Source organism: Myotis nattereri (genome assembly GCF_964212035.1).
Source record: "Myotis nattereri genome assembly, chromosome: 12".
Taxonomy (NCBI): domain Eukaryota; kingdom Metazoa; phylum Chordata; class Mammalia; order Chiroptera; family Vespertilionidae; genus Myotis; species Myotis nattereri.
In genome coordinates this window covers 45186227-45199970 of record NC_138087.1, presented here as the reverse complement: position 1 = coordinate 45199970, position 13744 = coordinate 45186227, and the positions used below count along the sequence as shown (strand labels likewise).

At 35.7% G+C, this 13744-nt stretch overlaps 1 protein-coding gene across 2 annotated transcripts in view; it reads right to left on the bottom strand.

Moving 5' to 3' along the window:
• Positions 1–13744, bottom strand: part of VPS13A (vacuolar protein sorting 13 homolog A) — a 193649-nt gene that overhangs the window by 116571 nt on the left and 63334 nt on the right. For both annotated transcript variants that reach the window (XM_081103070.1, XM_081103071.1), the window contains exons 21-24: positions 13490–13622; positions 10579–10696; positions 7983–8121; positions 358–439 (exon numbers count right to left, since the gene is read on the bottom strand). In XM_081103070.1, coding sequence (XP_080959196.1) covers positions 358–439; positions 7983–8121; positions 10579–10696; positions 13490–13622 — 472 coding nt within the window. The remainder of the gene's footprint in view (positions 1–357; positions 440–7982; positions 8122–10578; positions 10697–13489; positions 13623–13744) is intronic.

Below are 13744 nucleotides of genomic sequence, written 5' to 3'. Positions count from 1 at the left end.
AGAAAATAAAATCTAAAAACTTACAATAACAAAATTCTCCACATAATTAAGTAGCACATTATGAATTAGACATCTAAAAAGTTTCATGGGATCTCTTAGCTCACAGCAGAATTAAGATCATTTAATTACTAGTGGTCCTTGCAATTGAGGTTAACTTTTATGTATCAAAATTCCCACTGGAAGAGTAACTTTAAAGAACATCCAAATTATACTGTTTTAAAGAAATTTTAGTAAAATTTCTGGAAAACATACAAATGTCTGCTATTGCCTGAAATTTTTATATGATTTTAAAATAAAAATTATTCCCGTAAAGATATTTATAATAAGGAGAATTTCCTAAAGCGGTTTTCACTTTACCATATTCAACACCTGCAAGTTCCAAGAGAGGAATCACTTTCTGTGAAATCTGTGGTGCTCCCAAAGAAGTGGACCTTTGCATCTGAAAGAAAAGGAATTCACTCTTTATTAGCACGAAGATTTTTTATTCAGAGTTCTAAGACAATTGTGATGCCCCCCAAAAAAGAAACTGAGAAATCCAGTCTGAATTAGACAATTAAATTATAAAATGTATATTTAAAGAAGTGTTTTTACAATATCAGAGCTAAATATAAACTGCAAAACTATTTTAATTTTTTTTGTTGAGAGGCTTTGAGTAGAAAGAGATCTTAGATATATCTAAACTTAGCATCTTACAAAATAAGGAAGCCACCTTCATGATATCCATGAGAAACAAACAAAAATCTCAGTATTTAAAGCCTCACAAGTTGAGGAGTTGCAGTTGTAACTTTTAAAATATATTTCAGTAAATATCTTTACTGTTCTCTGAAATATAGCATACAAAAACATGTAATACAGTTTAAAAATCATAATAAAAGACACTCCTGAATCTTCCTACCCAGGCCAAGAAACAAAACAATACCATACCTCACCTAGGAGCACTTGATGTGTTCCTCCCTTGATCACATTCCCTACCACTTGCTTTTATTTAGCTTATGTGTTTTTTAACCTATGAATGATTTTCTAAATATTGCATTTTATCTCTGCATCTTTCTATACTGCAGAAGAAGAAAATATTGCACATATTTTCCTGTGCATTACTCTACAAAATAATCTCTAATTTTATCTATATAGAATTTCTCATTCTTATTGCTATACTATATCCCATTGATGAATACACCATTAATTCTTTGTCCAGATTACACTACCATCAGCAGCAGATTAAAATTTATATGGCTCCATAACCTCACAAATGCTTAACATTTTCAAACATTTTAAATACTGCCAATGTCACTGCCAATTTCATCCTAGTTTTAATGACAATTTCACAATAGTTACACATCATAATATAGGTCATGGGTTATTTGTTTGTCCTTCTCTGAATCCTTTTCATTTTGGGAAAACATTTTTATTAAAATGTAAACTACTACATAGGAGTACATAACTCTAAGTATAAAATTCAATAAATTTTCAAGTAAACACACTCATGCACCCAAAATCCAGATCCAGAAAATTACCAGCAACTCAGAAGCTCCCTCATACTCTCCAGAATCATTACACATACGTCCAAAAGGTAATGACTATGATGCCCTGATTTAAATTTTTAATGTACTAAAATTTTAGACAACTAAAGTCATAAAAGAATTGTTTTATTTTGCATTTTCCTGATGAGTAACAAAGGCACACCTAGTCATGTGTCTGTCTGCTCATTTCTTATTTGGCTGTTGGCTTCCTTATACATGTTGGATAAGTCTTTTAAGTTATGTGTTGCAAACATTTTTTCCCAATTGATCAGTTTGCCTTTTTCATCTTTAAGTGTCTTTCAAAAATCAGAAAATTTTAATTTCATGAACTGTAATTTTTTTCTTCTTCCATATTTGCATTTTTTAAAACCCAAGATATCTTTACTTACCACAAGGACTCAAAGATTTTTCTCTTACATTTTTTTGTTAAAGAAACTTTATACCCTTAGCCATTTACATTTAGGTCTATGTTCTATTTTAAGTTAAATTTCATTTACCATTTAAGGGTAAATGTGGACCCTCCCCTCCGCCCCCACACACAAAATAGTTATTTCAGAACCATTTGTTGTAAGGACTATTCTTCCCCCTATTTAACTGGACTTAACTTTGTAAGAAAACAAATATATATTAACCATATATTACTCTGTGAATTTCTTTCTGGACTCTATTTTACCTTATTTACTTATATGTCTACTAGAGGCCCGGTGCACGAAATTCCTGCATGGGTGGGATCCCTAGGCCTGACTGGCATTCAGGGCCATTCAAGTTCCCTGCCTCCCCACCTCCTCCTTCCCTCACTGCTGAGGTCCTGCCCCAGCAGGTCCAGGGGTTCCCAAAGGTGTGGACGGAGTCGGCGAAGAAGGAATAACACGGAGACAGTGTTCAGTTGATTAGCAGCCTAGCCAGGATCTCCAGCCAAGTTCTGGTCTGGATCTCCAGCGAAGTTCTGGTTAGGATCTCCAGCCAGGTTCTGTGTCCATGTTCTCTTGCTAGGTTCTCCAGCCAGGTTCTGTCCAGGTTCTCCAGCCAGGTTCTGTAGCCATGTTCCCTCGCTAGGTTCTGTCCAGGTTCTCCAGCCAGGTTCGGTCACCAGGTTCTAGTTAGGTTCTCTTGCCAATTTCTGTAGTCAGGTTCAGTCCAGGATCTTTTGCCATGTTCTCTCCAGTGAAGTTCTTCTGTCTGTAGGTTCTGTGTAGGTTCTGTCTTCTTAGTTCTGTGTTCTAAGCTCTGTCTTCTAAGTTCTGAGTCTTGCTGTCTTGTTACATCTGTATTTATACCAGTTGATTCAATCCTATCAATCTCTATTACAAAGGTTAGGGCGTTTCTTATCTCCATTCCAGGGAGTAAAGATTATGTAGCTTAAGCATGATTGTTCGTAGTTAAAGTGATTAATTACCTGCCTGGCACTTAGTTGAGGGGTTTTATTCCCTCCCTAACTTCAGGGGAAAATCCCTACCTGGGGAAACAACCTTTCTCAGAGACCTTGGCTAAAACACACAGTGCCAAGAAGGTGAGCAAACATATCAAAAACAGTATGCCATACATGCCAGGTCCCTTGAAACAGCAAGGATGGGCCGGCTCCCGGCACCTCACTGCCCACACACCACCAGTGTGGGGTTCCCCGACTCCCCCCTCCTCCTTCCCTCACCATCTGCATCTGCCGCCACCCACTCCCGGTTTCCCATCCCAGCCTGGGGCCCGGCTCTGATAGGGTGATCAGGACCTGCCAGGCGAGGGGAGGGACTGGGAGATTGGCCGGCTGGCCTCGATCAGGTGATTAGGGCCTGCTGGCCAGGGTACAGACCAGGAGGTTAACCTCCAGGCCCCATCAGCTTTTGGGGCCTGTGGGCTGGGGGGCAGCTCCTACGTTGAGAGTCTGCCTCCTGGTGGTAAGTGCGCATCACAGCGACCAGTTGTTCCGGTCATTCCGTCCTAATGGTCACCTAGGCTTTTATATATACAGGTAGGTAGGTAGGTACATAGACAGACTCTTATGCCACTATAGCACTTTCTTGAATAAAGTAGCTATAAAATAAACCTTAACATCAAGTATTAGATATTCTCCAACATTATTTTTATTCAAAATTGTTTTGGCTAATATGCTTCTTTTGCATTACCATATGCACTTTATAGATGCTTGTTAGTTTCCAGGAGAAAAGTCTTTTGGTATTTTCATTATAAGAAACCTATGGAGTTTGGTGAAAATTGTCATGTTAATTAAGTCAATCTTCCAACCTTGCTTGATTATGTATATCATTCCATCTATTTAGGTCTTATTTAATTTTTTTTTTCAGAAATGTTTTATAGTTTTAAGTATATAGGATTTGTAGTTTGTTAATTTTTTCCTATGTATTTTAACTTCTTTTAATGCTATTATAAGTGGAATTTTTTCTTATTTTCATTTTTAGAAACTAATTAGTTGCATTGATAATGTATGCTGAAACCTGCTTACTTTTCTAGCAGTATTTTTCCACATTCCTTAGAACTCTGTGCATAAAAGATCATGTAATCTGCAAATAAAGATAGTTTTTATTTTCTGTTTCCATCCTGTCTTTATTCTTCTTGACTACTGCAGAGGCTAAAACCTTCAGTATATAAGTCTAAATAGAAGTGGTGAGAAAAGATATTCTTGATCTTATGAAAAGATGATATGGAAAGCATTTAGTGTTTTTCAAATTAAGAATGATATCAGCTATAGGTTTTTATCCAAGATGCTCTTTACCAGGTAGTGGATGCTACTTTTCCCCTCAGTTTGTTAACAGTCTTTAGCATGAATGATTGTTGGATTCTGTCAATACTTTTTCTTCTTCTACTGAGATGATCAGGTATTTTTTCTCCTTTACTCTATGAATGTGGTTAATAACACAGACTGGTGAACCATATTTGCTTTCTTAGAATAAATGTGTTTGGTTATAGTATGATATACTTTTTACATATCAAAATATTTGGCTGTACTATTTGTTAAGGATTTTTACATCTGTGTTAATGAACACATTAGTCTATAGTTTTCTCTTCTCATAATTCCTTTGTCAGGTTACAATAGAATAATGCATGCAAAGAAATAAGAAAGTATCACCCATGCACAGTAAAAAAAAAAAAAAAAAAAGGCAGAAAACAGTGTAAGAGAAATTACAGGTATTGGACTTAACTGCAAAAACTTTAAACTGTCTTAAATACTCTCAGCTAGAAAGAACTGTGAAGAACTAAAGAAAAAGAAAATAGGTCACAATAAGTAGAAAATATTAATAAGAAGATAGGAATTATAAAAAGAAATGAAACAAAAATTCTAGATGTGAAAAGTACAATAACTAAAAAAAATGCATTAGAGAATTTCAATAAGATGTTTGAGCTAGCAGAAGAAAGAATCAGAAAATTAAGATAGGTCTATCAAAATTGACAAGAAGGAATAAAGAAAAGTGAACAAAGCCTATGAGACCTGTGGGACACCATGGAGTAAATATATGCAATATGAAAATCCCAGCAGAACAGAAATGGGACAGAAGAAAAGTCTTCAAAAATAATAGTCAAAAAATAACAGCCAATTGTGATAAAATACATGAATCTAAAAAAATACAAGTTTACTAAAATCAAAGTAACATACACTCAAATAGACCCATACCAAAACATAATCAGCTAAATGACACTCAAAGAGAGAAGAAGCCAGTCTCCTTATACTAGGTATCGTTAAATTAACAGATTTCTTGTCAGAAACCATGAAGGACAAAAAGTAATAGAATGACAATTAAAGGACTTTTTGACCACATGTTAGGCAAAGGCTTCAGGTGAGATAAAAAGCTTCGTCCATTAAAAAAAAAAAAAAATATATATATATATATATATATATATATAGTATAAATGAAGTTTCATCAAATTTAAAACCTCTGCTCTTAAAAAATAAATAAGCTCAGCAACAGACTATGAAAAAATATAGCAACACACTAACGTGTTTAGTGTAATGGTACAACATATCAGTAACTTACTCCCAAATGGTTTGAGAAAAAACTTCTTTACACTATTTTTACAAGATTTCTATAAGTTTGAAATTATTTTAAAAGTAAAATGTTAAACCTAAAAAAATCAGAATGTTAAAAAGAGAAAAAGGCGAATAGATATTTTCTTTTTGAAATTCATTTGTAAGGAGAGGTAAGGCATCCTATCTAATAATAGACAAATAGGGTAATTAACCGTACCTCCGCTACGCTTCCCATTGGCTAATCAGTTAAGTATGCAAATTAACTGCCAACCACGATGGCGGCCGGCAGCCACGAAGCTGAAGTGAACATGAGGTTTGCTTGCTCCAGTGAAGGAGGAAGCCAAGGTTCCCCGCCTGCCATGGCCTGGCTATGAGCTCCGGAAGCAACAATGTTTCAATTATAGAAGCTAAACAAACCCCAGATACCTGCTTTCAGCCGGTCATGGCCTCAGAGCTTAGAGCGCCAGTGATGGCAAAAGAGTTTCAATTATAGAAGCTAAACAAACCCAGATACCTGCTTTCAGCCAGCCAGGCCTCAGAGCTGGAGCCGGCTCTCAGCTCCAGTGACAGATATAGAAGGTAAATAAATCCCAGAATAAAAAGAAAAAGAAAAAAAGGAGAGGCTGGGAGCTTCAGTCGCCCGCCAGCCTTAAAATGGTACTCAGCCCCTCACCCAGACTGGCCAGGATCCCTAGTGGGGACCCCCACACTGAAGGGGATGTGACCAGCTGCAAACAGCCATCAGCCCCTCACCCAGGCTGGTTAGGCACCCAAGCGGGTCCCCACCCTGATCCGGGACACCCTTCAGGGCAAACCAGCCGGCCCCCACCCGTGCACCAGGCCGCTATCCTATATAGTAAAAGGCTAATATACAAACTGACCCTAACAGCACAAAGACTGGGAATGACTGGTCACTATGACACACACTGACCACCAGGAAGCAGACGCTCAATGCAGAAGCTGCCCTCTGGTGGTCAGTGCGCTCTCACATGGGGGAGCTCTGCTTAGCCACAAGCCAGGCTGATGGCTGCCAGTACAGCGGTGGTGGTGGGAGCCTCTCCTGCCTCCTCAGCAGCACTAAGGATGTCTGACTGCAGCTTATGCCTGCTCCCCGCTAGCAAGTGGACATCCCCCGAGGGCTGCCGGGCTGCCAGAGGGATGTCTGATTGCCTTCTTAGGCCCAATCCCCCGGGGAGCAGGCCTAAGCCAGCAAGTGGTCATCCCCCGAGGGGTCCCAGACTGCGTGAGGGCACAGGACAGGTTGAGGGACACCCCTTTCCCCCCGAGTGCACAAATTTTTGTGCACTGGGCCTCTACTATAATATAAAACCCAGAAATCATGAAGGAAAAATCTAGTAACTTTGACTACATAAATTATAAAAAATTCGGCATGGCAAAAATAAATGTATCAGATTTAAAAAAATAACACATTTTTTTTAAAAGTGCAAATTTCCTTAGCTAGAAAACCGTAACTCAACAAAAGACACAAACAGCTGTTTTCAAAATTAGAAATGCATATACCCAATACACTTATGAAAATAGGTTCCATATTATTTATAAAAAAATTTGAATCAAAACCACAAGATAACATTTTTTCATTTAATAGAATTTAACATTTTTTAATAGTCATGATTAATGAGAATGGATAAGCATTTACTATTTACTATTGGTGGGACTATAAATTAGTACTCAAAGTAGAAAAGAAATTTGGCAAAGTTCATTAAATTATAAAATTTATAGTTTTTTACTCAACAATTCTACTTCTAGGATTTTATATAATAATTAAAAATATACCCAAATAAATGAATAAGGAAGTTCAAAACCATTTTTTTATAACTATGAATACTCATAACAATACGCATGCCCATCAAAACAGATTATGTTAGTTAAAGGATAGTATACTCACATAATTCAATACTACATGCTGGGGAAAAGTAGGTTCATATGGAAAATACCAAAGTAAACTCTGTGCTCACAACTGTAAATCTACTTTTGCCCCATCCTGTATATCACCATAAAAAAGAATAAGGTAGATATGTGCTAACAGGAAAATATCTTTAAGGTGTGTAACACAGATAATTATAATTAAAGAATACAGATTCAGAACAGTAAGTGTATTCCCACTTACATAAATTTTAAGAACACAATATACATACTTGTATGTGCACATACACACAGGTGCATATGTTTGTATGTGTGTGTACTAGCATATGCCATAAACATTTTAAGAAAACTAGAGATGCAATGGTTAATAGTGTTATCACTGAGGAGAAAAATTAGAGGCTGGAAAGGTGAAGATAGGTAGACATCACTTTTCTTTATGATATGCATTTTTTACTTCATCATTTGCTCTTTTAAAATGTAGTAATTTTTAAAGGTCTATTCATAATGAATTGAGTTGTTTTTACCCTAAATTTCTGGGGTTGTTAAAATACTATTTGTGAATTCTTTTTAATTTTTGCTTTTGTTAATTTTGTAAATAACATTACCTGAAATGGCTTGACAGGGGCATGTACTTCAGTTGCAGGTGTGGGTTTTGGAATGCTTTCAATCAATTCCAAAATTCCTTGAAGCTTTTTATCTGAGATTCGCAAAGAAATCAGTGGTAACTTTCCAAAAATCTTGAATCTATTTCAAAAAGAGGGGAATCACTATAAAGCAATTTTCATTCTGATTTAAGTGAATTAATTAAAAGGATGAGACTGTTTCCCTTAAATTATCCCAAAATAATCAAATGTGATTTTACCACTAAAAATTATCCACTGTCCATGGACAAACTATCCCATAATCTCCACTAAAATTTACATTTGACCTATTGACCAGTCTCATTAGATAAAATAATCTCATTATTTTTCAGAAGCTTATTTTTAATGTTATTATGTTTATTATCTCTTTATTATTTGCCAAGGACAGTTAACAATGACTATTTATCAAGTGTTAATTACATGATAGGCATTAAGGAAACACTTGATATGCATTATGCTAAATAGTCTCACAACCCAAGAGGAAGTCAACTTATTTCTGTTCCCTATTTCTTATAAAGTTCCCATATGTATATAGTTCCTATCAGGAAACTAAGGCTTTAGCATGTTCAAATAACTTGTCTAAGAGATTATACATCTAAAACCAATTTTAAAAATCTGACCTGACTGAAAAGGAAAAATTACATGATCATACAAATAGATCCATGTGACAAAATCCAACATACATTCATAATTTAAAAAAAAAAAAGAACTCTGAGTCAACTAGACTAAAGGGCAACTTCCTCAACTGGAAAAATCATCAGTTAACATTATACTTAGTAGTGAAGAAACTCAATGTTTTCCGACTAAGACTAGGTATAAAGCAAAGATATTCCTCTCATCACTCCTTTTCAAGATGGTACTTAAGGACCTGGCCAATGCAATAAAGCAAGAAAAGGAAATAAAAGCCATATAGATTGGAAAAGAAAACATAAAACTGTCTTTGTTCAATGATGAAATGTGGCCTATATAGAAAACCCAAATAATAAAAGAAAAGCAAAATTAAATAAAACAAAACAAAAAACTAATAGCCATGGAACTAATAGCCATTATTGTAAGGTTGTAAGATACAAACTTAACACACAATAGTCAATCCCTTTCCTATAAACCAACAACAAAAAAGTGGAATTTGAAATTAAAAGCACAGTATTATTTATATTAGTGCCCCTAACAGAAATACTCAGGTATAAATCTAACAAGATATATACAAGATCTACAGAGAAAAACTGCAGAACTCTGAAGAATGAAATCAGAGAACTACATAAATACAGACACTCCATTTCATAAGTAGGAAGACTCAATATTGTCAAAATGTCAGTTCTTCCCCAATTGATCTGTAGATTCAATGCAATCATGAACAAAATCCCAGCAACTTATTTAATGAATATTAACAAAATAATTCTAAAATTTGTATGAAGATGCAAAAGAATAGAATAGCCAACATAATATTAGAGGAGAAGAACAAGGTTGGTAGACTGACACTCCCTGACTTCAAGACTTACTATAAAGCTATAGTAAATAAGACACCGATACTAGTGAACAGTAAACAGATCACTCAGACAGAATAGAGGGCCCTGGAATAGACCTCCAAAAATACAGTCAACTGATCTTGGACCAGGCTCCAAACGCAATACAATGGAGCAAAGACATTCACTTCAACAAATGGTGGTGGAATAACTGGACACCTACATGCAAGAAAAATGAATCTAGATAACAGACCTTAACCCTTCACAAAACTCAAAATGGATTACAGACCTAAATGTAAAACAAAAAACGACAGAACTCCAAAAGATAAATTCAAGAAAACCTAGTTGACTTCAGACATGGCCATGACATCTTTTTATACAAAGGCACAATTCATGAAAAAATAAAAATTGATAAACTGGACCTCATTAAAATTAAAACTTCTGCTCTATAAGAGACAATGAGAAACCACAACGTACTTATTAGAATGACCAAAATCTGGAATATTGACAACACCAAATAATGGCAATGGTGTGAACAGCAGGAACTCTCATTCGTTGCTGTTGGAAATGCAAAAAGGTGCAGCCACTTTAGAAGAAGTTTGGTGTCTTCTCACAGAAGTAAACATTATTTAACCATAGATCCAGTTACTGAGCTCCTTGGTATATACCCAAAGGAGTTGAAACTTATGTCCCCACAAAAACCAGCACACAAATGTTTATAACATCTTTACTCATAATTTCATATGAATGAAGCTTATCCACATAAACTTTATATTCCAACTGTATAGTCAAAACCTGGAAGCAACCAAGATGTCTGTCAGTAGGTGACTAGATAAACTGTGGTATATCAGACAATGGAATATTATTCAGAACTAAAAAGAAATGAGCTATGAAGTCACGAGAAGACATGGAAGAACTTTAAATGCATGTAACTAAGTGCAAGATGCTAATCAGAAAAGGCAACATACTGGTCTTAGCTGTTTTGGCTCAGTTGGTAGAGTGTCAGCCTGAGGACTGAGAATCAATGAAATATGGTATTGCCTTAGCTTCAGAATTACTAAGAAAATCTATTACCACATGAAACGAACAATACATACTTCGGCATCCTTATATCCATGAAAACCATGGCCTTAGAGAATTCCACATTGAAGTGCAAAGGTACCAAAACATGCTGTGTAGATACATTGAGTTTTCGTGCTTCTTTCCAATTATCACCTAATTATAGAAAACAGTATATTTAACACATGTGTAATTTGAAAGACACTAAACCTAAAATTATTTTTAATACTTCATAGTCACACACTGCATGATATGGGGAAACCTTCCCACCCACATCAGGATAATCTTTAATAACACATGCCCAGGCACACACACACAACAATTGGCAGGTAAATTCTTTTCCCTTTCATATTTTACTTCTGCTGCTTCACAAGACTGCGTTTTAATAGGAAAAATGCTTATAAGAAACAACAACATAGTTTTAATCAAATCTACTGCGCATTCACTGGTAATCACTGTAACCAGACAAATGCTTTACCAAAAAACCCAACATGGCTCTAAGGCAGTGGTTCTCAACCTTCTGGCCCTTTAAATACAGTTCCTCATGTTGTGACCCAATCATAAAATTATTTTCGTTGCTACTTCATAACTGTAATGTTGCTACTGTTATGAATCATAATGTAAATATCTGATATGCAGGATGGTCTTAGGCGACCCCCATGAAAGGGTTGTTCGACCGCCAAAGGGGTCGCAACCCACAGGTTGAGAACCACTGCTCTAAGGCAATAATGACTAAAGTAGGGAAGATCGCAGTTTTTCAGTATTAACTCACAAAAGCTGCCATTTATTCCAGATTTATAACTGGTACCGTTCCAGGCAATGTTTAAACTTTCACTTAATTCTCACAATGATGTATAACCATCTCATTTTAGAAAACTGAGACACAGGAATGTATAACTTGCTTATGGCCAAAAGGCTAGGGAGTAACAAAAGCTGAAATTTACATCCAGGTCTGGCAACATTCACTGCAGTGTTACAAGCCTAAATTTTCAATAAGGCAATGCTAAGTAACTGACAGAGTAGCCTTAGAACATTAGATAAAAATCATGGATTCAGCCCCGGCTGGCATGGATCAGTGGTTAAGCGTTGTCCTATGAACCAGGAGATCACGGTTCGATTCCCAGTCAGAGCACTTGCCCAGGTTGTGGGCTCAATCCCCAGTGTGGGGCATGTAGGAGGCAGTTGATCAGTGATTCTCTCTCATCATTGATGTTTCTATCTCTCCCTCTCACTTTCTCTCTGAAATCAATAAAAATATACATATTTTTTAAAGGTCATGGATTCATGTGCCCAAAATATTACGGGTAAGTGAAAGAAAAAACAGGATATAATACTACATGTCATGTTAAAAACGCACTCAAAATATTCCCACTCATAAGCAACACACAAGCATATTCCATATACTCATAGGTACATACATTGAAAAAAACAGAGTCTGTATTTCAGTATTTATCAAAAGAATATATGACAATCACAGAAAGTAACCTAATGTCAAAAACCTTTGCTCAAAAAATACTTTTTTAAGAATAGTTAATGCTTCTCAAAAACATTCCAAGGAATTTCAATACTTTTCTCAAAAACATTCCAAGGAATTCCAATACTTTTCAGACAATAATGATGTATTTCAATTTTTTTTCACAAGCATCTCAATATCTTAAATATAAGTATAAGCTAATGGGCTTCAAAAACTAGTGACCAACAGGTACCAGACATACCAAAATTTAGTAATTTATTTACTGAAAAAAATTTATGAATTGTTCTATAAATAATTTACATGTGCCACCCACTATACTCCTTTGACACCAACTGGAATATGATAAAAACAAAAACCAATTTCATTACCCTAAAGCAGGGGTCCTTAAACTTTTTAAACAGGGGGCCAGTTCACTGTTCCTCAGACCGTTAGAGGGCCGGATTATAGTTTAAAAAAAAACTATGAATAAATTCCTATGCACACTGCACATATCTTATTTTGAAGTAAAAAAACAAAACGGGAGCAAATACAATATTTGTATTTGCATGTGGCCCACGGGCCGTAGTTTGAGGACCCCTGCCCTAAAGCAAATATAGTCAGACAAATAAAATAAAAATGTCCCAGTCCTATATAAATTAACATTTTTAATAACCATTACTTCAGGTTCTCTATTGCTTCTCCTTTCATTAGTTAGCTCAATTAATTAAAATGTGACTATATACACACAGAGAGATCTCTAAAAACAGTCACCAATCCACCTTTGTTGAATTATCTGAATGTTTACTAACACCAAGGAATTCAAAAGCAATATAACACAGTGAAAAGAGGGCTCAAATTATCAGGGCTCTTTCACTATTCTTTAGCAGCTCCTGACAAGTGAATTTCTGGCTCTGACGACTAGGTCTGGATCAGAGACTCCTGATTAGTACAAAAGAATGAATGGGGTAAGTTATGCTTAAGATAGGGATCCACCTCCATCTTGCAGTGACTATGGCTGGGGATGCCTACGCTGGTTTCATTCACTCTTGAGTAGTCTCTTCTGATTATTCCACTGTGTAATACAAATATTTTTTAAAATGTGTCAATGTTTCCTAATCTTATGCAAATATTGGAGAACACTGGTCTAGATCAGGATTTGTCAATATCAGCACTACTGGAATTTGGGCCAAATTAAGTATTTGTTGACATTCCTCTACATTCTGTGTTTAGTAGCATCCCTGACCTTCATCCACTAAATACTAGTGGTGCCCCGACTGTCCGTGTGTTACAACCAAAAATGTCTCCAGACAGTGACAGTATCTTTTGCGAGGTAAAATCACTCCCAGTTTAGATATTACTCTTATCTACTACATACTTCTAATTAAAAAATATGGAAGCTCCAACATATTTAGAATGAAGGACTTCAGAGAAACTGTCTAAACACCTAATTAATCACTTCAGCAAAATGAACAATACATAATGCACTGTATACTTACCAACTCTGCTGTAAAGCAGCTGAATGCTTGTAAGGTGAATATCAAAGGAATCATAAGCTCTACGCATTATCTCTTCAAGTCTGGCCCCACCTTGTTTCATATCTGGTAATTGTGAACGACTTTTGCTTGTCACCTTGAAGTTAATTTTAAAAGTTTAGATGGTGCAAAATACTCCAAAATGAAAATCTCAGGTTTTTATCTTTCAGAATATAATATAAAAAGTTAACTGGGGAGGATAAACTCACAAGCTGACAT